The sequence below is a fragment of the Catharus ustulatus genome, chromosome 1 (genome assembly GCF_009819885.2).
Source record: "Catharus ustulatus isolate bCatUst1 chromosome 1, bCatUst1.pri.v2, whole genome shotgun sequence".
In the NCBI taxonomy this organism is placed as follows: domain Eukaryota; kingdom Metazoa; phylum Chordata; class Aves; order Passeriformes; family Turdidae; genus Catharus; species Catharus ustulatus.
Window position 1 is genome coordinate 106,520,373 of NC_046221.1, and position 26,663 is coordinate 106,547,035.

At 40.9% G+C, this 26,663-nt stretch overlaps 2 protein-coding genes across 3 annotated transcripts in view; one reads left to right on the forward strand and one right to left on the reverse strand.

Annotated features, from left to right (window-relative positions):
- Positions 1-313: 313 nt before the first annotated feature.
- IMPA2 (inositol monophosphatase 2) lies at positions 314-21,799 on the reverse strand. Its single transcript, XM_033064489.1, has 8 exons — positions 21,677-21,799; positions 15,422-15,555; positions 10,871-10,975; positions 9,385-9,430; positions 7,037-7,145; positions 3,415-3,523; positions 3,112-3,263; positions 314-2,292 (listed from the first exon to the last, which is right to left on the reverse strand). The coding sequence occupies exons 1-8, from the start codon at positions 21,797-21,799 to the stop codon at positions 2,177-2,179; spliced, it is 894 nt and encodes a 297-aa protein (XP_032920380.1). The 3' UTR covers positions 314-2,176.
- A 109-nt stretch (positions 21,800-21,908) lies between these two features.
- MPPE1 (metallophosphoesterase 1) overlaps positions 21,909-26,663 on the forward strand; it is a 31,111-nt gene continuing 26,356 nt past the window's right edge. Inside the window, exon 1 of one of the 2 annotated variants that reach the window (XM_033068791.2) lies at positions 21,909-22,003. The gene's annotated coding sequence lies outside the window, so the exon portion shown is untranslated. Of the gene's footprint in view, positions 22,004-22,067; positions 26,374-26,663 lie in introns of those variants that run through there. The other variant, XM_033068783.2, reaches the window with a different exon arrangement.

Here is a 26,663-nt window from a genome sequence, read left to right on the forward strand (position 1 = left end):
CTTTGTACAAGTGAGCCGAGCTGCTGGGAAACTTCACAGAGCCATGAAGCAGCTTCTCACACATGCAGTGGGGGGGACGGGGTGAGGAGGGGGAGCGGATGAAGTGGGGCTGAGCTTCCACCACACTTGATTCCCTGCCAGTATAAGCTTCCTTCCAGGGCTTACAGGCACGGCACAAGCCCCAGTAAAGCCCCAGCTGCTCCCACGGCTGCCAGGGCTAAGCACCCCGGAATCAGAGCAGTGCCACCAAGCCCTGCATCTGTCACTCTATCTCCTCTGTGCTCAGGAAGTGGGGGAGTGAACAAGAGACAAGTGAGCCTATTAGCATTTATTATTTGTATTATTATAGCACCTCAGTGCCTAGTTGTAGACCAGAATCTCATCCTATTAGTGCTGTGAAAAACTCGGAGCCAAACTACTGTAGTCCCTGCCCCAGAGGGCTTACAATCTCCTTTTCCAAACAGGGGTACAAAGACATGGAGGGGGTAAAAGGGAGCAGTGATAAATGTTGGTCACTGTGACAGAAAGTGTTGATTTTCTGCTAAGAACCATCAGCTCTTAAATGCTTAGTTGGGCTTAGATATTCCTCACACAGTCAAAATTTTGTATTTCTTATGAAAAAAAAAAATAAAGCAAGAAATCACACAGAACTTCATGTTATATTCAGTGAAAAACATTTTTCATTGCAAGAAACACACACAAAGTTATTTTTAAAAAATATTGTTTAGTTTGTATCTTCTAAGCAGATATCTGAACATGTTTTAAAAGTCTACACATGCAGTGTACAAAAAAAGGTTAGATTTTTAACCAACTTTTCTGGCTCATTCCTTTATTCAATTTGCACTCTTGCAAAAAAAGAGATACCTTTTATTATTTTAATTAAATTTTTGACAAAAAAATAGAAGTGATTTAGTATCAGCTGCTTTTCTCAACACACTTGTGTTTTCCTTGTGCTCATGTTTTAAAACACAATCTAAATATAATTAATGGGCTAGATACAGGGATAGACAACAACTGTGTATTTAGGAAATCTATGTAACTGATTTTACAGGCTCTTCCGATCAAAAAGCGGGATTACAATGTTGTGCAGGAAGGGCATGTGAATTACATTTTGCAAGCATATCTTATGTGCATATTTTTAATAACTTGCCTGTAAGGGGCCAAATCCTGCTGTTCTGCTCGAAGTTTCTCTAAAATCAACAGCTCTTTGACACTGCTCTATTCTGCTGGCCTCCTGCTGCTGTGTGTCATGGTTAATACTGTGAATAACTCAGCTTGAGTTCAATATTCCTGGTTTTAAGTATAAGTACTCTATGGTAGTAATTGTTTGCAGGTTTGAGTATCTTACAGAGGCCTACAGAACAGTGTGATTTATGCCCATGCAGAGGGACAAAGTGAAACAAAACCAGCTGGGCAGTTTCTAAAACAATTAAACAACTTCCATGGTCAACTCTGCTATTTGCCATTTGGATAGCCCCAACTGGAATCACCTATGTAACCTAAAAGCAGCTTCCAATATTAGCTTTCTTCTCTCTATGCATTCTCTAAGTTGCTGTAAACATCCAGGATATCCATATATATACACATACACCCCTGGGGATGTGTGTGTATACATGCATGGACACATATAGGTGTATATATACACATATACACACACACAGACACATAGACATGTACATACATGGATACAGAGCTATGACGTCGTTAGGAAACAACAATGCCATTTTTATTGCATTTTTAAGTATTGTGGAACAAGGGTATTATTATAGGCACACATCTCAACTACTCCTCCTTTACTACAGTCCTAAAGCTCATTTACCTGAGATCTGCATCTGTAAAAATAAAGTTCCATTTTTTAGCTGCGTGTTACAAAAGACTAAATATCAGCCCCACAGATATGAAATTACAACCTATTTTTTGTGACTAATTTGCTACAAGTAAAATACTCTATCTTATAAAAAAGATACTGCTGGAAGAGATACATATTAAAAAGGAAACACGATTCTTAGAGGTCTAAAAATTTCCCTATGCCTTCCCACGTGGTAACAAATTTATAAAAAATATTTGACACAGAAAATCTCCACAGAAATCATCTGCTGAAAACACATACCCTTTCAAGACACCCATCTTGCAAATGTTACACGGTTCAGGAGGGCAAACGCCGCACAATGAGCATTTAATTCTCGTCGTCCCGTCGGTAGTGAATAGTTTGTATTTCCTGAGCTATGAACATGGCCATCTCTCTTGTGCCTGCAGCAATCACTCGGCAGGACATAAGGTCCAGAGGTCCCCCTGAGGACAAGAGGATTAACAAGAAGTGTCTTAAATATAAGCCATGCTGTAATTAGATAGGGTCAGAAACACAGAAACAACTTCATACACTCCTTTTGGGGTGGGAAGGACAATCTAACTAAACAACTCTCACATGGAAATCTCCAGCAAAAATTTATTTTATAAAATTCTAGATACAGAGCCAAAGTATGCAAGAGGAGCAGTGAATGCCTAGATTTGTTCAGTAGCCAACAATAAATGCAATATTCCCCTCTTCTAGCAATGGGACAGAAATTAGTTCATTCAGCATACCCTTCTTAATCCACCAGATCTTACCACAGTATCCAGGTACTGGTCACCAGTAAACGATTACTCTGAGATGTGTACCATCTAAATTAAATAAGTAATAATCTGGAGACTCTGCTGCCCTTTACTCCCCCTGAGCAGTTTCTAGTCATATATGTCCCAACTGGTACCTCAGAGTCCTCCTTTCCTGGGAGGATGTCTCTTTTGAAATCTAATTGGAAATGTCTGAGCATACCTGCCAATCTCCTGGGCTGCTTCCTTAGTGTAAATACAAAGCTTTAAGGGAATTACTCAAAGTCATGGAAATACAGTTTGACTCAGAAGACCTTTGATGTGATGAAACCCCATGCTGGAATTACATCAGTGTGTTCTGAATAATCAGCCTGAGCCTAGTGGAGGGTACAGACCTTTCTACAGGATATTGCTAGAAATGAGGTAGAGCCACAGGTACTGAGGTGACATAAGCTGCCCTGAGGCAGCCACTCAAAGGCAGTCCCCCCAAAGTCAGAGGAAAAGCAAGGGCATTTTGCTCACCTGAAGTGTCTATCACAGTGCCCCCCGCCTCTCTGATGATGACAGTGGCTGCTGCCAGGTCCCAGCAGTGCAGCCCAAACTGGTAATAGGCATCTGCAGCGCCAGATGCCAAGTGGCACAGGGCCAGCGTCGAGCTCCCAATCACACGGACCCTACACCCCACAGCAACACAAAGAAGAAAATTCCTTTGATTTCAACCTATGTGTACAACACACTTGTTTCAGATTTTTTTTTATTTTAAAATTACTTTTAAAAATTACTTTTTGGTCACAAATGTGAGATATATGCTGTAAAACATCTTACCCGTGTGCTTGGGCCTTAAGCAATCTCTCAATGTTACCAAGGAACAATTTCAAAGTTGCAGGGTCACGTTTTGGACCAATTTCTGTTAAAATTAAGGCCTTCGAGATATCTGCAATGGTAGAGAGATGTTTCCATTAATTCAACAGCTTCCAGGTAGGTTCCATAAATTTGTTTTTAAATTAAACACTAATGAACTTTTCACACAAAAATAATTTTCACGTCCCTTTTTCTACCCCAAACTTTTTCATAAAGTGACAACTTCACATAGAAATTAAAGCAAGACCAGGTTTCTCATATCAAGTGGTCTGTTCTAAACACACTTAAAAAACCCCCAACAAAACAGGAGAACTAAAATCAAAAATGTATTCTGGCATTCCTTCTCTTTCCATACGTTGTTTTATTTCATTGACCAGTCACCTTTTGGCAAATTCACTAATACCTAATACTAGCAGTGAACTAAAAATAATCCAGCAATCTAGTAACTGCTAATGATGTTAATCTATTCATATTTGGAAACAGAATAGGTAATTTTAATTTAATTTGTTAACCAATTATAAACACTTGTGAACCCAGTAAGAGGAAAGAAAAGTTTCTTCCTAAATCATCAGTCACCTAGTAATAGCTCATTCTGGCTTTTCAAAGACTGAAGACACCTTGTGACTGGAAAAAAAACCCCTTCTTATGACAAATTAAAGCAGTATTTTTAATCATCATAATAATCTGTGAATGTTCTATTTGTCTTGTGTTCAGCAAAGGCAATGCTGCCCTAGAGCAGGTGGAGGTACCAGCCTTGTGTACAGTCAAAGGAGAGACTCACAGTGACTTGAAAGGTGTTGAAGCAGTCCTCATGTGAGATCTGAATACTGCCAGGCTACAACAAGCGTATGCCAATGTAGGTGGAGATGGTTGATGAAATGCCAAGTGTCCCTGCTCCTGCAGTGCCAGCTGAACTCAGAGGCGTTAAAGGGATGACAAAACTCAAAGGTTTAGTGGTTGAGAACTCACTGACTGGGCTGTGCCCAGTGCTAGATGTCACCTCTTGCCCTGGGCCAAAGGTGAGGCATTCATTGAAGCAGGCAACCTCTACCTGGTTCTTACAGCAACCCACACAAACTGACAGCTCTCCACACAAGGAGCAAGGAGTTTTCTAAAGCAAATTAGGCTGGAGTGAGGCACTATTTAATTAAACAGGCTACCAAAGAATTTAGTAATGCAGATGAATCTTATGGATTCAAGCAGTGTGGTAAAATGATTGGCGAGTAACAGGTATGTAAATAGATTAAAAGTTACAGGGTGTCACAAATATTAATTGCAGGAACATAGACTCAACTGCTGCTTTTAAAATTACGGTGTTAAAACAGAAAAACACCGGTCCAGGCATACTCTAGGGTATTTGTTGTTTAGCCACTACTAAAAATTCTGGATGGTGAAAGCAATCTGCGTCAGATTATTTTGCATAACAGACCCATTTTATAATCAGAGGATATTTAATGCCCATCTCATTGCTGAAATGCACCAAGCATTCACACCATGCCAGTCACAGTTAGGTTGTGACTGAGACAGTTATTTTCTTGAGTTATTAAAAATATTTCTAATGCATAGACAGATCTCTTCAATTTTCCTCAAGCCTAAAACTGGAAATTGGATGAACAGACTAAGGCAACTAAGAGGGAGGTCTCTGCTTAGAAAAAGGAGCTGTCTGATCACAAGACACTATGAGATATCAGGAATTCAAGATATGAGATAAAATTTAGTGACTATTCCTCACACTGATAGAGGCAAAAAAAAAAGAAAAACAGAAAAGGCAGTCTTGGTAGAAAAGATTTAACAGTGATATGGATAAATTTATGAGGAAAAGATCACTTCTGTTGACCACAGAAGATTAAAAAAAGAAAATACATTTACAGTATTAGCACATGTAAGGCCTGACATGAATCTAAGCATGAGAAGAAAGTATGACTCAAGATTAACAGGGAAGATGGATCCTTCATTTAAGTGTATTGTAACTTCACGGACTCCCATACCAAACCTCTACAAAATTGGGTTTTGACACATAACAGTGTTTGCCTGGGCTGTGATTTCAGATTATTAAGTCTGAACAATGAATAAGTGTAGATCAACATCATACAACAGTCACATTTCCTGAAAACAAATGGCAGCAAGTGACATGAAAGCTGAGATCTCAAACACATCATGGCCACTTCAGTTCCAATGGCAGGTAGAGGGAAACACAAATCTCTCTTCCAGGGTAGGTTTATTTCACTGAAGCCACAGCTCTTATAGAGCAACTGTGATTTCAAACATTTATAACATCAGTAGATGTGAGATTAAAGCAGATCCAGCTTCACTGTGAAAATTTCCCACCACAAAATGAAGTATCTCAAAACAAAAGAAAATTTCAAAGCATTTGGAAGGGTGGAAGGTCTGCTTCCCTTGCTATGTTATAGACACCCACATAGACTGGATGCCTAGAGAAAGGAAAACAGAAGTCACATGTGCCAAAATTGTTCATTGCTCAGCTGGAAACCAGGACTGTCTGACTGCAAAAGCATGTGAGGCCATTTCCACAGAGGTTCATGCAGCCCAACTGGGAGCACCTCTAGGTCTTCCTAGTAGTCTCTACCAGTATAGGTATTTTTTGGAATATAAGATATTTGAGCACTGATAAAAATGTGATGTATAATCAGTGATTAAAATCTTAGGCATTTAAGATTAACAATGACTTTACAATCTCTCTCTCCAAATATGCAGAGCCCAGTTCACTACTAACTTAGATGAATAGCCAAACTTCCCAAATTTCAGGTGAAATTTTGAAGCAGGGTCTGCTTCAGGCACTAAGGAAATCTGTATGTCAAATTGCTTGAATTTACTTTGTTTTGAGCTCATTAAATCTCTCTTTTGGGTGAAATTTTACCATCTCGTGTGTACAGTGGTGCACATTTCTGGTGTGTATCTGCTTCCCCTTACAACTGACTGCTATGCTCTCCTCTACATTTTGATTAATAAAAAGAAAACTTCTCTAAATAATACTGAATTATTATTTTCTATAATCATTAGGTAAACAGATCTGTGACTTGGTTTACCGATAAAAGAATTTCATTCAAGTGTTAGCGAAGTGTTGCTGGCTATTTGTACATTGACACAAGCTGCTAAAGAACCCCTAAAGAAGCATGCACCCTTTAATTCACCGTTAGCACATTCATCTACAGACATCAGACACTCTGTGACATACAAGTCCACTGGAAAAGAAGTGAATAGCAGCCACAATAGTACTCTAAATTCAATTCACCATTCCCATTGCATTTTGCTTATAAAAAGTTATGTCAGTGCTCAGCTGGAATGAAACTGGTGAATCTACACGTTCTTCCTTATTTTAAACAACGACTGTGAAGCAAAATGATTTAGGATTATTTAAATAGTTCATATTCAGATGTATATCTTAAAAAGAAAAGGAGGAAAGTGATTTTTCAGAAAAAAAACAAACACAAAACAACAAAATTATCATGCAGGTGAAATACTTTGCATCAGGATAATGATGTTCATTATCCTAATGATGATTTGCAACAACTCTGAAACAAAATTAATATATTCCTTTTAGAGTTCTAACAAAATCTAGACCAACCTGTCTCTTTTGATACCTGAAGCCTTTTGTCATTACAAAATGCCCCTTGACCTCTTCTACCAGTGTATAATCGTTCTTCAGTGCAGTGGTAAATTACACCAAATTCAAGCTTTAAGATTTTGAAAAGGAAAGAAATGAATGCAACTCAAATTACTCATCATAAATATAAACAACTACTAATGGCAAAAAGATCAGCAATATTTTAATTGGTACACATAATAAAGATTACACTGATGCTAAAAAACTGGAATAATTTTACTATTACTGTGATATTGAGATATAGGTCATATAAAATTCAGTTTATAAAGAGAAGTTAATGCAATGTGTTCCTGATCCTCTAAATTCTTACTTGCAGTTTGCTTCTTTTCACGTTAGAATGGATTCAACACTGAGTTGTTTTCAAATGCAATTGAAATGTTTTTACTGAAAATACAGAAGACCTCTGAGGCAAGACTCTGAATGCTTTGCTTTCACTGGTGAGCAGTTACTCCTTGAAGCAATCCCCTGATCTCAGCTGGACCACAAAGATTTGCAGCCCCAGGATCAGTCAGGCATCCAAACTCAGGAGTCATGGCACACTCTTTATTAACAGTGGATGCTTTTGTAGGCACCTCAACTTCCGTGGTGCATTGAATTTGCCTGCCTTTTCAATCAAAGCAGTACACTCTAGTCACTTGTTCAAATGTTTCTCTGCAAATCCTTTTGTGAGGATCTCGTAAAGTCACTAAAGAGAAGGAGTTTGGACAGAAATACCCTAAATGAAAGCTTAAGAATGTGTAACACTGGAATTTTTGTGGGAGATTCTGTTTACCAATGAAAAGAGGGCCAGAATTAGACCCTTGGTATTTTAAATTTCTATTGCTCTAATAGGCTCCACCAAAAGATTTTAAAGCACTTTACAAACTTCAAGGGGCAGCTCTGAAAATTGCCCCTAGATCAGTAATATAAGCATTATTTAATTTAAGGGTACACAAAAATTAAGTGGCTTGCCCGAGATGTCAGAAGTTGGCCACAAGGTCAAGAAAACATCTCAGATGTTCTTGACTTCAAATATTTTCCTGCTGCACTTGGTGTTCCTCAGAGACAATTCAAAGGCAATAGACTGTCCTGGCTCTCTACCCTGAGGTCCCATCTAAACCAAGGGGTTTTTTTTTGAGGAACACACTATTAATAGACTCTTTCCCTAAAGACATCTGCAGGAATTTCTTCAAGGCTTATAATCAGGCCAGTTCCCCTGTGTGTACTCTGGCTCCTTTTCAGTTTACTCTTTTTTTTCTGCTTGTCCTATTTGTTTAACTGAGGGAGATTTAACATCATTCTTTACTTTTGTTTCAGCTTTGTTTAGTTTACATAACCCAAAATATGCAGTATCAAAATCATGATGGTGTTCTAGAAAACATAAATGTTAGAGAAAGTTGTCTGGTAATAAAATGTAGTGTTCAAAAGGACCTTAGGCAATGAATAAATTTCAGAAAAGCATGGAAGTGTTTCTCTGCAGTTTCCATGTTTGAAAAGTCTAACCAGACAAGTATACAACATTATTCTGTTTAAACCAGTAAGAGGTATTAGCACATCTGAAAACTTGGTTGTTAACACACAGAATTCTTGCTGACTTTGCTTAAAGCTGTACATATATTTAAGATTGCGAAATTAGGCTGAAAGAGGCACATTCATTGGCAATTTAAATAACTAGTTATTTCACAGATATATATCAAATTGTAAACCAGGAATATCTGGAGAAAAGGCACTAGCACAAAGAAGTATAGCTGCGAAACTTGAAATGGCACATTGGAAGGCCAGGTACCTTCCTACCCTCAATATAATTAAGCTCTCATATAGCAAATATAATTATTTTACTAAGAAAAATACAAATGCAGATTGAATGAGGCCCATAATTTTGCACTCTTCATAAAATCAATTCTCCATTGACTCATAGCAGGAATTAGCTTTCACAGATACTGCTAACAGGAAAGAGGCAATAATAATAATAACACAGGAGTACTGGGATATGTGTTTAAATTATGAAGAGGCAGCATTAAATTGAACTTATTATCGTTTTGTCTAACTAGACCTTGCTTACACCAGAACTTCCTTTTTTCCAAATAAATCCCATAATACTTATAACAATTCATAGAATTCTCTTTTAATTGCCAGTTTGCATAAGTAAGTTTTGCAGGACTATGATTTTAGATTAGTAGAGTATGATCAGATGCATTTAAAAAGCATAGGAAAACCTGAGCAGTGACTGATATTTTAAATTTTTTTGAGAATTTTATTTAAAGTTCCCACATGGTTTTGAGACTTCTGGCCAACTCTCAGGTGCCCATCTTAAAGAACATACTTCATACCTCTTTGTTAACAGCAAATCCAATGCTCACTGCCACTGTTGGAAATCTGTGAATAAGAAGAAATGAAGTAGTCCTGATGAAAAATCTCTCAACTTACTCCTTTGCAACCCCCTTAGACAACAAAACCCCACATGGAGCTCTGTGACTTTACTTGTCAAAATGCACTTGACGTTATACTATTTCTCCTTTGTCAGCCTCTAACTTCGTCAATTCCTTTTAAGATGTAAATTAATATTGGAGAAGGCAAGAAATAAACTCATGAAGACATCACAATTTTTATACTGAACATGCTGTATATTTTGGGGCTGTTTTTGCTTTAGTGTAATTAAATGATCCAGTATAAAACCACTACTGTTGTAACAAGTCATTGCTTTTAAGAGCACATTTTGTTCAAGATATGCATCTGAGATAGCAATTAAGTAGAGATACCTTGCTGCTGACACCAACATAAAAGTAGTTGCTCTATGCTCTCATTTTTCAAAGTGATGATTATGCATTTAATTTGGTCCTTTCGACTACCCTATAATTATTACATTTTAAACAATGAAATAAATTAATTTCTTAAAAATCCATTTCAAAGAGGACTTTGAAAGTCCAGAAAATATTGCTAGAAAGAGGAAATTTCACTCAATGGCATGAAAAATCACCACATGACATTGCCCACCTCCCCTGGACAATCCTGTGTAATTGCATCAAAAGTCAAGGAATTTTTTTGCTTTATGGAAATTGCAGTTATTTAAAGCTGCTAACTATAAGCCAGGGTTTCTAAGTAGAAATATTGTGAATAGTCATTAGTTTACAAGTCTTAACACTCAAATGGTGAATTAAAAGTATGAGTTTTGCAGCATGACCCCTAGATTTCATTTTGCAGAGCTACCTTATAAATCTAACATGGGAATCTCTGTACAGTTCAGTTCTCAGTGCTGCTATACACATAGGCAGTGGTTGCACTTCCCAGGAAGAAGGAAGGGCCTGTGTTGGAGGGGGAACACGCAGCCCTCCTAGAAGGAATGCGTGGAACCCACACAAGGCGCTGGGCCAAGTGCCCTCACAGCACAGCCTTGTTCCTCCGGCACCGCTCCATCTCTGCTCCATCCCTGCTCCATCCCTGCCTGGTAATGTGTGCTGGCTATGAGTGTGCCAAGAGCTGTGCCAAGTGCTGTGCCAAGAGCTGAGCCAAGTGCTGTGCCAACAGCAGGGCCAAGGGCTGAGCCAAGTGTTGTGCCAAGAGCTGTGCCAACGGCTGTGCCAAAGGCTGTGCCAAGGGCTGTGAGCCACGAGGCAGCCAGGAGAATCTCCAGCTCGCCCTCAGAGAACAGCACAAACACAGCCTCCCATGCCAGGTACCCAGAGATAAAGGGATGACTCCCATGTGTGAGTCAAAGGAACAAATCCACCAGGGAAAGGCACCTTCAGGAGGAAGGGAGGACCTGTGAGAAGCTACATTTTGGGTTTCGGTGTGTTTCCCAGCCCACTGGCCATTTACCTGTGCACAAAGTTGCACGTTCCATCAACAGGGTCAATAATCCAGGTAGGACTGTCGGTGAGGACACATTTTGAACCTGCAGCAGTGGATTCTTCTGCAATAAACCTGCATTTGGTGCAAGGGTAAAACAAGTATCCCAGAACATTATATGTGACTTGGAAAGTACAACCCCATCATTCTGGTTTTTAAGAGGCAACTTCTCCCTCTCCCCATAAAACATTCTTGTATAAATGTCAATACACATACTGCTTTTTAAATCTAGGAATTGGTAACTTTCATAGAGAGTTTGAGGAAGAGTTCTTGAATCTACAGCACACTATTTTACATGGCAAAAAAAGAACTCTATTTATGTACACTTCCTCAGCATACCATTAAGGAGGCCATGAAAATGAATGCAGAAATTGATCTGAACTGGCATCCCTGGAACTCAAGGAGAAGATTATTTTATGCAGAACATAATTTCATGGGTTAGGTCTGTCTCTTGCAATGAGTAATATAAACTGCAAACTATACCTGCTTCTCTTCTGCAGTCAAATTCAGCCAGAAGGAAATAATACTCTCTTAGAAAATCCACAATCTTGCTCCTATTTGTACTTTTTACAGTAATCTGACTCAGGAAATTAAAAGGTTTACAAAGCTAGACTTTCTTTTTCCCATGACCCAGAAAAAAATCAACAAATTATTTTTGTTTGTTTGTTGTTTGGATGCACAAGGCACAAAATGAAATCTGAGATCATCTTCTCTTCTGTTGTTCTGTCCCAGTTTCTTTTAGTAGTTTTCTTCTTATTTTCCCCTGGGAAATGAACATCCAGTTCTGGCACATTTCCTGTCAACCTTAATTATCCCTGCTTTCCCATGAACTGCCCAAGGTCTCTTTCTGTAAGAGATGTGCAGGTGCTACTCTCACAGATTTTCATAAAATCCTATATATACAGCAGGAGTGAAATCCAACTGCCAGTACTGACTCTTGCTGGTTGTTTCACATTTGAACAGCTGGCAGTGGTATTCAGAGTTTCTGCAAACGCTTGAAGACAAAAAAGCTTCTCTCAAAGATACAAAGAGGAAAAAAAAGGATAAAATAGAGAGAAAATGTCTTTTGCAAAAGAGTCCTTCCCTAGGACTAGAGTAGCAGCTATTTAATTTTGTGTCTTCAACCTCTACCTCATGATTCCAGATAACACTTGAAGCTTGAGTTTAAAATGTTCTGCAGACAGCACAAGAAGAGACTTCTTGAATTTTCCAAATGCTACTCTGTCTCTCAACCTAAGCAGAAACAGACTATTTTGATGGCATTATAGACCCCAGCTGGTACAAAAAAGGAATTAGGAAGTGTTTGTTACTATTTTCATCTCCATTAATGAAACAGCTGAAGGACAAAGTGCTAGTGCACAACTGAGAAACGAGAAAGACTTGAACAAGTGTTTGAAATTCTCAGTTTAACATAACACTTTGCAGGTTCCTTGCTCTAAATATTCCATTATTTTGTCTTGTTGGTGCTGTGTCACTTGACTTTTTCTTTCACAAATCCTGTAATCAGCATCCAAACCCAACCATGTCTTGTCTGTGCTGCTGGATGCAGAGGAGGTTCATTTTCTTGTAGGTGGAGCACCTTACATACCACCCCAAATTATCCATATTCTACATAAATTATACCTCTGCTTCAACCCTCTGCCAGCTCCCCCAGCCAGAGCCTGAACTAAAGTTGCTGTCCTGCCAGTCAAAGAAAGGTGAAACAAGAACCTCATTAACAACAGAAGTATTTCTGTGCTAGATGATTTGCCCTCAAGCATCGTGAGCCGGTCCCTCTCCTTTCCCTCCCAGTGGGGGGTGTGATGCTGCTGTCCCTGAGCTCAGAAACGCTAACCTGGAGCTGGGACACAGCAGTGCCACTGATAAAATCTTCATGCTCAAGAGCAATTTTTCTGAAATGGATGTAGAACAAATTAGGTGCACATTTTATGAAATCTAATGGGCTAATGGGTAACAAAAGCCCCCCCTTGCTGCTATACAATACTGAGAAATGTGAGAGTCCTGCAAGGTCACCTCAGATGTCTTGCTCTGTGTCCTGTAATAACCTGCAAACTAAGCAAAACACTCAGTGTGAAGTACTAGAGCATATTGTAGGAACAGTTTGAGAAGTGGGAGGGGTAACCACCTCATTAAAATAGTTAATTTAATAGACCGGTCTGCCAGCTCCACTGACCTCTGTTCAAATCTGGATTAAAGTTCACTACCACTGAAAATGAGTCCAGTAATTTTAGCCAAGCCTTAGACTACATCTGTTCACGCTATGGTGCCACTCTGAAATTCACTGCAGCAGGGAACAGCAGGGAAGCTGTAACATACATCTGCAGCAGGAATGATATCGAGTTGAGTGCAGAAGACTCAATCTGGGGCTGCCCCTCACCTATCCCCATATGGGGATCTGAGGACAGAACAATGAGAAGTTAGAGTTGGATGTCTCTTAAACTTCTGTGTCCTGATTTTAATGTCTACAGAATACAGGCCACAAGGAACACAAGAGATGACAACTTGTGTAATAATAGCAAGGGATAGCCTTTTGCAACCATTAGCCCTTGGTAGTCTGGCTGTGCCTACCCACAACTCATGGATCTATCTGAAAAAAATATCCTTTTGAAAACACTCACTGGGGGCATACCAGAGTACTAAAAAGTGAGTAAAGATTAAAACTTGAGTGAAGTGTGAATGAAGATGATACACATCATTTAACCAAGAAGAGAGAAGAAAAAACAAACACAGGACAGAATTACTTTTTGAATAAATTTTCCTAGTACTTCTCTTTACTTCTGAGTACATTTCCAGTATGTAAAGACTCATAAGCACCTCAGTGCAAATGGCAGATCCTAATAAGATCCCTTTTAATTTTTCTAACACCTAAAGCTCCTTTTTGATTCAGAGGACATAAGAATCAAGATGATTTAGAAGAAAAAGAAATAACAGAAATCTTCAGTGCTGCTTTCAACAGCAAGATTAGGGGAAAAACTGAATATAATATAAATGATCTCCTAATATTTTCACTGCACTTTAATTTAACCCCTGACTGCTATTGTAGACTCCTCATTGCACATGTTTAAATCTATCTAGTCAAATTTAATCTATTGTTTGATCTAAATGCATTAATTATCTGAACAAATTCTAAGCAAACCCAACAACCACTATCAACAAAATAAAATTGTCTTGAAGAACTGGCAGTTCCTTCATTTATTTATGAAGTCCGAAGTTAACTGTACGGAATTTATAAAATCTGGGATTTTTCAGTTCCTAGGCCTATGTTGACCTTACAACTTTTGTTCCCATTCTGAGTAACCTGAGTGTGTCTGGTGGTTCGCATTTTATGGGAAATGTGTAGGTTTTATGTTCTCTGCCAGACTGTTCAAAGAAAAAAAACGAACGTAAGAGTGGAGATGAGAGAAGAGCACAGCCAGCAATAGTAGAAGGAATATTACACAAATAATAGGCTTGTAAAGCCTGGCACTCTCTTGAGAACTGCAGCCAAGAACCACACATTGTGCTGAACAGTACTGCTTCAATATGCTGCCACATACAGCATGTATTTAGAAAGCCATATTTAGTATAAAATATGCTTTCCGCTTCTTCTTATGGTGCTGCTTTTTTGCCCAGCAGCATCCCTGACAATCAGACTAGTAGCTAAGCCCTTCAGATTTTCCTCTTTGCTCATTTCTGCAAGTGCTAGAATGCAACGCTCATCCTCATCTGAGATGCCCACAGTTAGAAGGGAGTCAAACACTATTTAAAAGATACACAGGCCTTGCACTGGCTCTGCAGGAAAATGAATTTTATCTACTGAAGTCAAATGTAGAAATCAATGGCAGCCTCTGCCTCAAACCAAACCTAGCAACTAATACAAACCCTCTCTATAATCTGTGCATGAGCTGAGTTTTTATTTTCAAGTTGGCCACAATAATTCAAGAGGAATTGACAATCTGATCTACTTTTAAAACCTTGGGTTTGCATCCCATGAAGTAATTCATAGCCTGTTTATAAGTAGGCATCAAATAATGATGATGACAAACTACTTCTCACTCATCTTCTCACTACAGAACACAAGGTAAATGCCATTAAATACACTTTTACTTCTCCTGATCTGGCAAACTCATGTGTGTGATGGTAACAGGAAAGGTCTGCAGGGTGGGGCCTTTGCTAGCACATATTTCTGCAATATTTTTGTAGATAGTCTTAGCATAAAACTTATACAGTAGGCAACAGACCAGTATTCTGAACATCATGGAGATCCACATGAAACCTTCATCCATGATATCCCTACAGGGGAAACATTGCTATTAAATACATATATCAAGAAACATAGAAAACATAAAGTATTAAGTATAAGGAAATGGTACTTTTAAAAAAATAGAAGTCCAATGAAAGTGTCCAACAGCAAATATATAAGAAAGATACAGAGACATAGGAAAGATACACAGACGTTTAAAGTTCCCTTTAAATACCAGTCAGACATGCAGCCCATAAAGGACAAAAACAAGGCCATTGATAGTTTCTATAGGCACTCACCTGTGGGAGGGAAACTTCTCTTTCAGAACAGAAATAATTAAATTTTCCACAAAATGATCAGTTTCTGTCACGAGATCTGCAGCAGATGTCTTTGTGGACACTTGTTTTTCCTCTGTTAGAGCTTTCCTAATAATCTGAAACAGAAGTTCATAAATCAGATTTGTTGGGCATTCAGCCTGTGCTGAATATAAATAATATCTTCACTGATAAAAAAAAAATTATAGCTAATCATGAGAAACAGCTGTAGGCCTAATTCTACCAGAGGCTGTTTTTTGACAAAAAATCCTTCTGAGCTAATGAGTATTCTTTGGGAACATGGCATTTTGAATCACTCTGCAAAAACCTCTCTTGACAGTTCAGAAAAGGACTGATTAAGGGATGCAACTAAAGGAATAAGAGGATGATGGTAGTCATCATGATTCAGAAAATTACCAAAAGTATACACAGGATAAGAAAAAGCATCAAGGCTCAGGCATTTTTCAAGGAAAGCCCTTTTTCTTTCTTTCTTCTTCTTTTTTCTTTCTTTTTTAAATTTTTTTTTATTTACAGAGCCAATACCCCACTGCTCTCTTATTTTAAAAGGTATGCAATAAGGCAAACATAATTTGTTTCCATTTTGCCAACAAAGACACATAGGTTTTTTGGGGGATTTTTGTGGCATTTTGGAACTTTAAATGCTGACCACTCTCTGGTTCCCAAATAATTGCCATATATTTAAACAAAAAAAAAAAAAAATTGAAGCTTTCCCTTGATATGAAACCAATGATTTAAACCTGGATGTTCTGGAAATGTTATTATCTGATTCTCCAGGGTATTACTGTTACAAACTCAAGTACAAATGCACATATGGGAAAACACTTAATGAAAGTTTTACCCCATTTTTCCCATTTTCTTTCTGGTTTGGTTTTTTTCCACTTCTTCATTAAAAAGAAAAATAAAGGGACTGGATGCAAAAGGAGATTGCTTACTTTTTAATCAGTGAAAATGATAAAGTATTTGAAATTAAAAAAAACCAAAAACGAGAAAGGAAAAATTAAGCACGACTTATTTGTGTAGAATAATTATATTAAAACCCAGTAGCAACAAGATCGATATTCCAAGTCCTGTCTAAAATGTATATATTTTAATTACTTAACTAAATTTCCATTGATCAAATATTTTAAAACCATTGAGAAATACCTGATGACCAAAGAAAACAGTTCTGCTGCATTATGCATGGGAAAGGGAACCAGAAATTCCCAAATGTCATCTCAGCTCCTGGATTTTGTAGTATAAAACAATATATTTGAAGGGTGTGCTAATTGTTCTGGCAAGTAACGGATATGGCCAACTATTGCCTTAGTATAGAAGGTATATGGACTAATGTTTCTGCTTTGTGAGCTGTAAAACATCAGTTGTGCCTATTTACTGAGCTTGTGAGGGCAGGTAGTACTTTTCAGTTTGATGTCTTGCTAAAGTTCATTACTGTATATCAAAATATTAACCACACTTAATCTCTTTACTCCTCTCAATGCCCTGTATGTTTCTCTTGAAAGATTTACGACAGAAACATAAAAGTGCAACTCCAGCAAGGTCCTTGGGTTCCTCTTCAGCCCAAAGGAAAATCCAAAACACTCCAACCACCCTCAGTTGTGTATTCTAAAATGCTATGCTGATACCTTTTATTTTATTTGTTCTTCTTTACATTCATTGTCTTTATTGCTTGGAAGTTCACATAGTGAAATAGATGAGGAATGCACTCTTTTTGACAGAGAAGGTTTTAATTTCTTCTTAGCAATGTCATGCTCTTGACTTCTATTCAGTTTTAATGCATAGTGGATTGAGATTTTTGCAACCATTTAAATCAGTGCCACTGCTCAGAAGAGCAGTGAGATCATACCTAAGCCTTGCTGGAAAAGATGAAAACCTCTCTCCTGTGGATGTGCTCTGCAATCAACTGACTCCACTGCATGCTCTGGCACTTGAACTCTCCGGTTTGAGTACAACCCTTTGCACACCCGGCTTCCAATTTAAAATTTTTTTCATTTCTGATCCTTTACCCAGTTGCTCACAATGATTTTTAACTTTAACCCAGTCTGTTTCTCTGGTGGCCAGCATGAGGCTCCAGCCACTTTGGAGGTGTGGGTAGCCAAGGGTGTGCCTGTACTATGAAGTGGTGGCCCATGGCCCTCTCACCCATCTCCTCTGCAGGCCCACGCCAAAGAGCTACAACACACACTCAGCATTTACCAGCCCTGCAATGAGCTGCTTCTCCCCACTTCTTGTGCAAGAAACATGTCAAGAGGAGAGGAGAAGTCATGGTGCTGAGGTCACCAGCCACAAATGGGCACCACATCTGTGGAGACTCACCCACAGCACACAGGACGGACAGCTCTGACTCTGCCAATTCTCTGCCAATTACAAAGGAGTTGACAAAAGGGACCTCTATGCATTTGCTCCAGCTTGTACAAGTATGCAATCCAAGCCAGAGTAGACCCATACAAGGATCACATTTCCTGCATAATTGATGAAAAACTTTTATTCTTTGGAAAATGATCAAACAGCTCAGAGCAGCGTAGAATTCAATTTATGTTGAAAAATCCCTAAAAGTCAGCTGCATACAATGGAGTGTTAGAGCCTGCTGCCTCAGAATACTTTGAGAGCATCATTCAACTCCTCTCCTTGCAGAAGCCTTATAATAAGGTTTGTGGATACCTGCTGCAATTGTCTGGTCTTTCCAGATGGACATAGGGTTCCATAGAAGTCTCCCTCTTGGTTACAGGCAGCAGGCAAGCAGAAACCAAAGGAACTCCAGGATGATGAAATGGGAACAACTATTGCACCTTATCCCCATTGTACAATGAAATTGGCACTCAAGATGCTGTAATTTGGCTGCAAATGTATTTACTAGACTTTATTCCTGTACTAGGGCTTGTCCCTAGATTACAGAGATTTTTCAGCAATTTCTAAGCAATCGATTTTTGGGAGCATGGCTATTTAGAGCAGAGCCATTTAACACTCTTAGCTGCCCCTCCTCTAATGCAGATCTTATCCTAATACCCTGCTTGGGAGCACTTGGGGGGTTATGCAAAGTGAGGGGCATTTACATCATTGCATGGAGACCACATCACAGAGCAAGACCCGGGCTGTGCCTGCTCCCTCCTTCCATTCCCAAGGAGCAGGGGAAATGGAGACACCGGGGCTCAGTGTGGTCAGTCCTGGACTCTTCCTTTTTTAATGCCTTTGTGAAATTTATTCCAATAAAGCAGAATGAAGAAGACAGAGGGCCAAGATGCCTTTTCCCTCAATACCTGCCAAAAGAGCCACCTACAGTAGTGTACTCATGTCAGATATTTCATTTCACCATACTGCTTGCACGCACCATATACTTCTGGGAGATCCAAGATGGATTTTGTTGCTTCCAATACTGTCCTGAAAAATTTGCTCATTGATAAAATCAAATATCTAGATAAAAAGCATGAGTACCTGCAAATAGTTCAGGAAGCTCCAGTCTGGTTTGCTAAAACATCTGCCCATGTTATACAGGAAATAGCCTAAAAATTTCCCCTGGGAGCAAACATCAGGAAAAAAATCTTGGCTTTTTAGATTACCAGTGGAAATTTTGTATTTTTTTTTTGTTTTGTTTTGCTTTTAGTGGTGTTCTGCTAGGTCTCTTATGCCTCATAAAATTATTTTCTGGAGGGAAAAAAAAGAAGAAAAAAAAGAGAGAAAAAAAAAAGGAAAAAAGTTGGGACTTTAGCATACTGTGTCCTAGTGTCAGTTTCTTACTCTTATTTTTACCTGGATGCAAGTTTACTAATTTTGGTGAAGCTTTTCCAATTCTGCAACTGGAAAGACCTGTGCAGTGTTCTTAACAGCATCAAAGATGCACAGGTTGGTCATGTCTATTTTTCTTGAGCAAAAAGTCCATATCAAACCTATGGGTGTATGCTCGTGAACAGAGCAAGTAGCTTACTCAAATAAAAGAAAAAAAAAAGAAGTTTGAAAAAGTGCAGCTATTTGTGGCCATACAGAGTGAATTTTAAAGCAGGTCAATTACAGATGTTACAAAACCATGACCATTCTCATTATGAAACAGCCATATATATATTAAATGAGAGCCTGTGACATTTCATGAAAGTAATAAGAACTATACAACAGGATGGGCAAGAGAAGCAGTGACTTTAACCCAGTAATAGAGGTTGCTCCAGCAACAACCCCTTTGACACATTTTCAAGCATCACTTCTCTATTGGCCTTTTAAGTTTAGAATAAATTATTCCAGAGTATAGATGCCTGTCTGTTGGAAAGAAGATATATTTCACCTATAGTCATGAAACACAATGCAATACAAATCAAGTAGCTGTATAAGCCAAAAGGGGAGACCAGAAAACTCTATTACTGGTTAACTTCTCCTAGAAATCCAAAAACCGGAAGTACACATCTTTCTTCAGGTCAAGTCTCTTTTAGACATTTTCTAGTGATCCCAAGCCTTCTTAACCTGCCAGAGTCCTGAGAAATGGAGCACCTTAAAAGAAAGGCTGAAGCGGCAAAGTTTCACGCAGGGATGGAGACCAGAGTTGGATCAGGGGAGACAGAGAGTGCAAGCAGATTTCTGGGGATGAAGGTGGAGGTGGAAAGGTCTGAGGGGTGGGAACAGAAGCAGAGGAAAAAGATGAACTTGACTAGTGGAATTGACTTCTTTTGGTGATCAAAATAACCCCCTTTTTAATCAGTCAATTGTCAACAAAAATCCAGTCCGACCAAATGAACGTTACACTGCACTTTGATGTCCTTAGCTCTAGTTTCTTTTGGCAATAGCTGAAAGCAGATTGACACTTAAATAAAAGACAGAGACATACCTGCACCTTTTCTTCCAGAAGGATGTGCCTTTTGTAACAAAAAAGATTCCTTAGTATGACAAAATAATTAGGGAAAAAAACCAACCAGTTTCCAAAGTCCTACTTAAACAACATCCTTGGCTGGTTTACATTTGGCCTGCCCAGGAATCAGCTATTTCCTACCATTTGCAAGGTAGCATAGCAAACTGTGATTTTGGATTCAAGGATTAGTCTTACGGAATGTTTACTTCTTCCAGGAAAAGGTGCTCAGCTGCGATTTTCTCAGCAAGTGAAATGATTGGGGAAGCTTAAAGCTGTCTTTACAAATGGGTATTTTGAGAAATAAGGTGTGGAGGCTTGAGTAAGTCATGAGTCTCTCTTGTGAAATGGCTGGCAGAATGACTATGCTGGAGAAACTCCTGTTTTGAGAGTCTGTGAGAGCATGACCTGTCATCCTGATTTGGATTATCCATTTAGTCCCTGCATTATTAAAACAAGTCTCCTCTCCTCTGGCGTTCTGTTAATCTGTGTAGTTGTTTTCTACTAAGGAGAAAATATGTTTAACAGCACACACTAAGGAAAAGTTATGGATCTTGGACTGAAGACAGAAAAGGGGGCTTCTTAAATTGCAGTGTATAGGTACAAAGTGCATTGCAAAATAGAGCAGAATGGAAGCAAGAGAGAAATATACATTGCTGAGGTTTATGCTTTACCCAGTTTCTCAAACAGTCTGCTGATCCCACTTCCTGGCTCTGTTAGACCTGGTGGAAGTTTTGCTGCTGCACAGAGTGGGGTCAGGATGTCTCCTGAGATCACTAACCTGCTGCGTCAAAACACGGATCTGAAATGAGCTACTACAGACCTTCGCCACACAGCTATTTGTCCCTAGCAATCGAATTTCGGCCGCTCTGAAGACTGACAGATCTAACAAGAGAAAACCTCCTCGACACGGTTGTTTTTCTTTGCACAAGCTGCTGGAAAACAAATGTTGGCCCCGAAGGATGCAAACCCCAAGGGGATGCGGCCTCTCAGGGAAGGGGCCACCCGAGGGGCTGCAGCCCCGGAGGGAAGCACCCCCAAGGGCTGGGCCTCCAGGGAAGTGGCCCCGCGGGATGAGGCCCCCAAGGTCTAGGGCCCCGGGGATGGGGTCCCTAAGGGATGGGCTCCCCCAAGGTCTGGGGCTCCCCGGGATGGAGTCCCTGAGGGATGGGCTCCACCAAGGTCTGGGGCCCTCCGGGATGGGGCCCTGCTGCTGCCATCCCATCGGCCGGGGGCCCGGCTGAGAGGGTGCCGAGCCCCACCGCCCTCCTCCCCCTCCCCAGCTCCGCGCACCAGCCAAGCGCTCGGACGGCCCTCCCTCAGCCCTCGCCGGGGAAGGCTCCTCCGGCCGCGGGGCAGCCCGGCCCGGCCCGGGGCAGCGGGCGGCTCTCTCTCACCTGCCCGGCGCGGCGCGCCAGCTGCACCGCCACCTCCACGCACTCCTTCCAGGGGTCCCCGCCGCCGCCGCCCGCCGCCGCCGCCGCCCGCCCTTCCTCCTCCTCCTCCTCGCACGGCTTCATCGCGGCGGCCGCGCTGCCCGGAGCGGGGCCGGGGAGCGCGGGGGGCCCGGCTCCCCGCCGAGCAGGATGCCCCGGGCGCACACACCGCCCGGCCGGGGCTGTCACTGCGCGCCCTGCAGCGCCCCGCCCAGCGCAGCGGGGCGGAGAGAAGCGCCCGCCGCGGTCAATGGGGAAGGCGGGCTGGCTGCTGGGCGCCGACTTTAGGTGAGCCGCGGGGGCGGAGGAAGGTCGGGCGAGGCGGGGGGTACCGAGGAGAGCAGCGCTGGGGCCGCGCCGAGATGGTGGGATGCGGTGGGCAGGGTGTGCAGGGGGTGCGGAGGGCAGGATGTACCGCGCCGCCATCGCCGTGGCCGTGCCCCTCCTGACATGGCGCCGGGACCGCCAGGCTGGGGATGGGGATGGGGCTGGAGCGCTCCTGTTTCCCCCGGGATGAGGAGGAGCAGCCGCACTCCCAGGCCGAGCGGCCCCTCGGGCGCTCCGCTGTCCCTATGTCCCCAGGGCCATCTCGCGGAAAAGGGGGCCCGGCTGTCGGTGTTCCCGGGGCTTTGGGGGAAAAGCTGGCGTCTGGCATCGGCCATGTCGGGAATGAAAGGGGAAAAGTGTGGGAAAAGCGGCCTTGGGAGTCGAAGGGCAAGTTCAGGTTTTAAACAGCACCTTTTTAGTGCTTGGGAGTTCAAGCGTGTGGTAAGAAATACACGGCCCTTTCTATTTTTCCCTTGTCTTCGTGTGTCATTTTGGATTTGTCAAGGATGAGAAGAAGAGAATGCAGAACCTACTGTTCCAGAACCCGTATAAGCCAAATTGCTATGCCGGCAGAGCAGGGAAGAGATTCTGGATCCGCCTCTTAGAAGGAGGGCAGCCCGGGATGAATGCAGGCTTATGCAATAGAGCAGCCAGACTGTTGTGCTTAAAACATCGAGTGATTGTTGGGAACACACACTTTATCTGTCAGAGTGAGGCTTTTCCAAATGACTTGTTCTGATGCACACTTGGCACTGAATGGGAAAAAATAGAGTCCAGGGACCGAGTTCATCAGCGTTGCTTTTTGAAAGCAACAAAACACATACATACATTTCATACATAGACTGTATGAAATTTGTTGGTATCTTTCAGCACCTGCTTTGTGGTTGAGGGTTTCATTTTCAGGGCTAAAATAAAAATGCTTTAGTGGCAAACACATTTGCATGAAGAAAATTGCATAACACCACCACTTACTATCTCTGAGCACAAAATTAATTAATTTCATAGAGACTAGGCTAAATTAAATTGACTTGGGTATTCTGCTTAATGTAACAGACCCTAAATCTAGATCTATTTTCTTTTCTTGTTTATTTTGTAGGACACAGATGCCTTTGGGATAAGAGGGACACTCTTGCCACAGGCAGTTCACAAAAATAATAGACGCTTTTTAAAATAAAGCACTTGGACTTTTTCCTTCTAAAGCAAGGGACTTGACTTTGTGTAGCACAAGAATTCAACTTCATTCTTTAAATTTCTAAGCTGCACCCTGACAGTGGCTGTCAGTGAAATATTTTTAGTCCCCATTTTGAATCAGAAAAAAATGGCAACAAACTCTGAAAAGGTGAACTAACTACTACACAAAGTGTAAAAGTTTGGTTGAAGTTTGAAGTAATGAAATTTTTTGAAGTATGAAATAATGAAATCCTCGCCAAATGTTTGTCAGTATTTCTGCTGACTGATTGTTCTAAGTCACTTGTTTCCTCCAAATGCATATCTGCTTTGTTCTTAGCTTAGATTAGTTTCCTTAAGTGCAATAACCCTACAAACATGCAGTATAATTTGGACTAGTACAGAACAGAATTGGTCTGGATTCTTCCTTAATCTGAGTTTCCTCTAGGTTTTGGAAATTTGTGCTTTTTATTGCTGCCATAGCATGAAGCATCTTCAGGACCTTCCCTAGAGAGTTTCTGTGGAGATGGGTAATTGTAATTCCTGGTGAGATTTGTGCTGCTGAGATGTAGTACAGACATTCTTTCTTTGGTGAAAAAGAAAATGTACCATGAATCATGGATTTGCATTCTATGACACATCTCAGATCATGATAGAAGTGTTTTCTGCATTTTCCTTGAACTACGAAGTTTTAGTTACTGAATTTACCAATAATAAAAGTCTATACCTATTGCTGAAACAGGCTAGATCCTGTTCTGATGTAGTGCAGATGGTTTCTTCCCATATGCCTCGGATCTGCCTCAGTGTCTGGAGATTTGTTGCTATTAGGCTGCCACAGGGGCATTTGGAAGGCTGTTTAAGGCATGTTTTGAAAGCAGGCAGTGTGAATTACAATGCAGGATGCACAAGTATCCCCTGTGTAACTACAGAAAGTTACACACAGCATCATAGGGAAGTACTGTTGCAAAGAGGGGGAAGTGCTCTCCTCAATATTTTTCTCAGCAGGAGTATATCCTCTTTCTAAGTGATGCCTGGAAAACAAGCATTTGGACAGTAGAATTTCTCCAATCTTCTCTTCATTCTGCTGCTAGAATAGTGATAATAGGGTCACCAGAGGTTGAAGTTGAGAGGCTGAAATATCTGAATGAGCCCTCATTTTTTATAGATTCACTGCAGCTAAGTGGCTTGTGCAGGTAGATTTAAAACAGAACTAGAAGGCCAGCAAAGAATACTTTTTAGAAACTCAGTGACTGCAGCTAGTATTTTAAGATCTTCCAAAATACTTAAAAAAAAATATATATATTCCTCTTTATCATTCTCCTAGTCCATGATAACTGCTTATTTATTACTTTTCTGAAGTTTTTTTTTTTTCAAACCTTCCTTAGTCTAAACCTGCCCAGGCAGTGTGAACTTCCTCATGTGAGCTGCTGGCTGATTTTGAATATCCATTCACCTCCGAGCTGGTTGAGGCTGCTCTCTGCCTTGCAGGATCAGACTCTTGGCTCATCTTTCATAACTGCCAAGCTCTTTCATAACCTCTGATCTTTCATAACCCCAAATGCTCGCCAGTTCCTCTCACATGCCTTTCGTAACCTACACACACGCCACGTGTTTAATCTCGTCCACTTGGAATAGGCCCATCCTGATGAACCTGAAATACAAGTGTTTCTTGGGTGCTTTGTCTGCCTCAATCCTCCTGAGACCCAGTCAGATTTGTGTGGATGTCAGACTTCCTTCCCCGAGACAATGAATGCTCAGTGGAGGGAAAAACCTGTTCTCTCTGACCTCAGAGCAGAAAAGGGAGCCTAGGCATGGATTTCCTTCTCTCCTGGGGTGTGAAGCCCTAATTGCCTTATAGGTGTGGCTTGGCTGGGGGTGACAGTCTCCTTCCCTTTCTGTCCTAAGCCGCGGTTGCTCTGTACCATAGGGGTCCCCACCACGGTCTGCTCGGAGCAAAATCCAGGGCCGCTCGCTGGGGAAGCTGCTGCAGCTGGAATTGATTTAATTCTGCCTCAGCAGAGAGCCATTCTCTACTCCAACAGTAATTGCAGGCTGCAGTGCTGCAATAAAATAAGTTGTAGTTTTGCAGAGAGAGGGTGACCTCGCTGTAGCTACCTGGCCGTTGACATGGAATCCTCAGATGCATTCCAGTGCACTCCACGGGTTTGATGCATCTTTGTTACTTCATGGGTTTGATGGATGATCTCCTAACAGGAAATAAAATGGGAGGACAAGTGTATCACAGCTTTAATAAAACAGAGGAACAAAAATAAAAAATAAAAAAAGGAAGAAATCTTTTTCAGTTATTAGCCTAAGTGCGAGTGTTTCCTCTGTGTGACAGCCAGAGGCTTCCTGCGCTGTTATTAAAGTGCACTTCAGTGGGAATCCATCCAGATGGCTTTTTTACCCAGCATAGGATTATATAGGATTAGTCATATAAAATTGTTGTTTACCATCTCTAGCCCTTTTCCCCAGAGCTTTTATCAGGAATCTCACAAAGCATGTAGTTCGAGCCTGCCTTTAAGAGGGAACCCAGATGAGCAGATTTTCATTTGTGCAAACTGCTACAATGTTGTAGTTTAATGTAATCCTAATGCTGCAATGAGAGATTTTATACCTGATAAAAGAGGCTGTTTGGCCCAGATTTTCCTTTTGCCTACAAGAAGGGAAGTTAGAGCATAAGGAGATACTCTTCCTTATTGTTTGACTCCCCAGAAAAGTGTGCTGATCTCACTTCTGCTCCATCAGAGACAACCAGGAATTCTAACACTGGCACTGTTTTTTGTAATGCTCGCTAATGAGTAATTTATGGAACAATGCTTGATTAATGCACTGTTCTAAGTGGGGTATGAGACATTTCCTGTGTTCCCTTTCTGTCCTGCAGAGCCATACTCTGACCATCTTCCTTCTCTATGTCCAGAAGGCTCAGGGATCACTGCTTAGACATGGTCCACATTTTCCCTCCTGCCACAAACTGAAAAACTGTCTTAAACATGCAGTGCAAGGCTCTCCCTTTAGATCTACCCTGGGGGTTGGTTATAACAAGGAATTTTTTTTTTCACTTCAAGGTCTGACAGACAGCTCTACTGGTAAAATGGCGTCCTTCCATTTCTTTCTGGAGTTTTCAGACTTGCTCTGTCATCCTGGGAAATGTTCCCTTCCAGGTAGTATGGCTGCAGGAACTTTCCTGAGGTGTGAGTGCTTTGATTCTAGATTGAGTGATGTTTTTCTTCTCTGTAGGGGGCTCTGTGACAAGGTAATACAGTCCCAAGCTGTTATTCTTTTTCCTAGACCACATCTGTGGGTGTAAAATAAAAAGGTATTTTTCCCTGGCCTTGAGGGGAGAAGCAGCAGACTGCCACATGCATGCCAGTATTGTTTTTTGCACCACTGAAAACAACCTAATGTTATAACTTGATGTTTCTGTCACTGAAGGGGATACAAAACTTCTGTC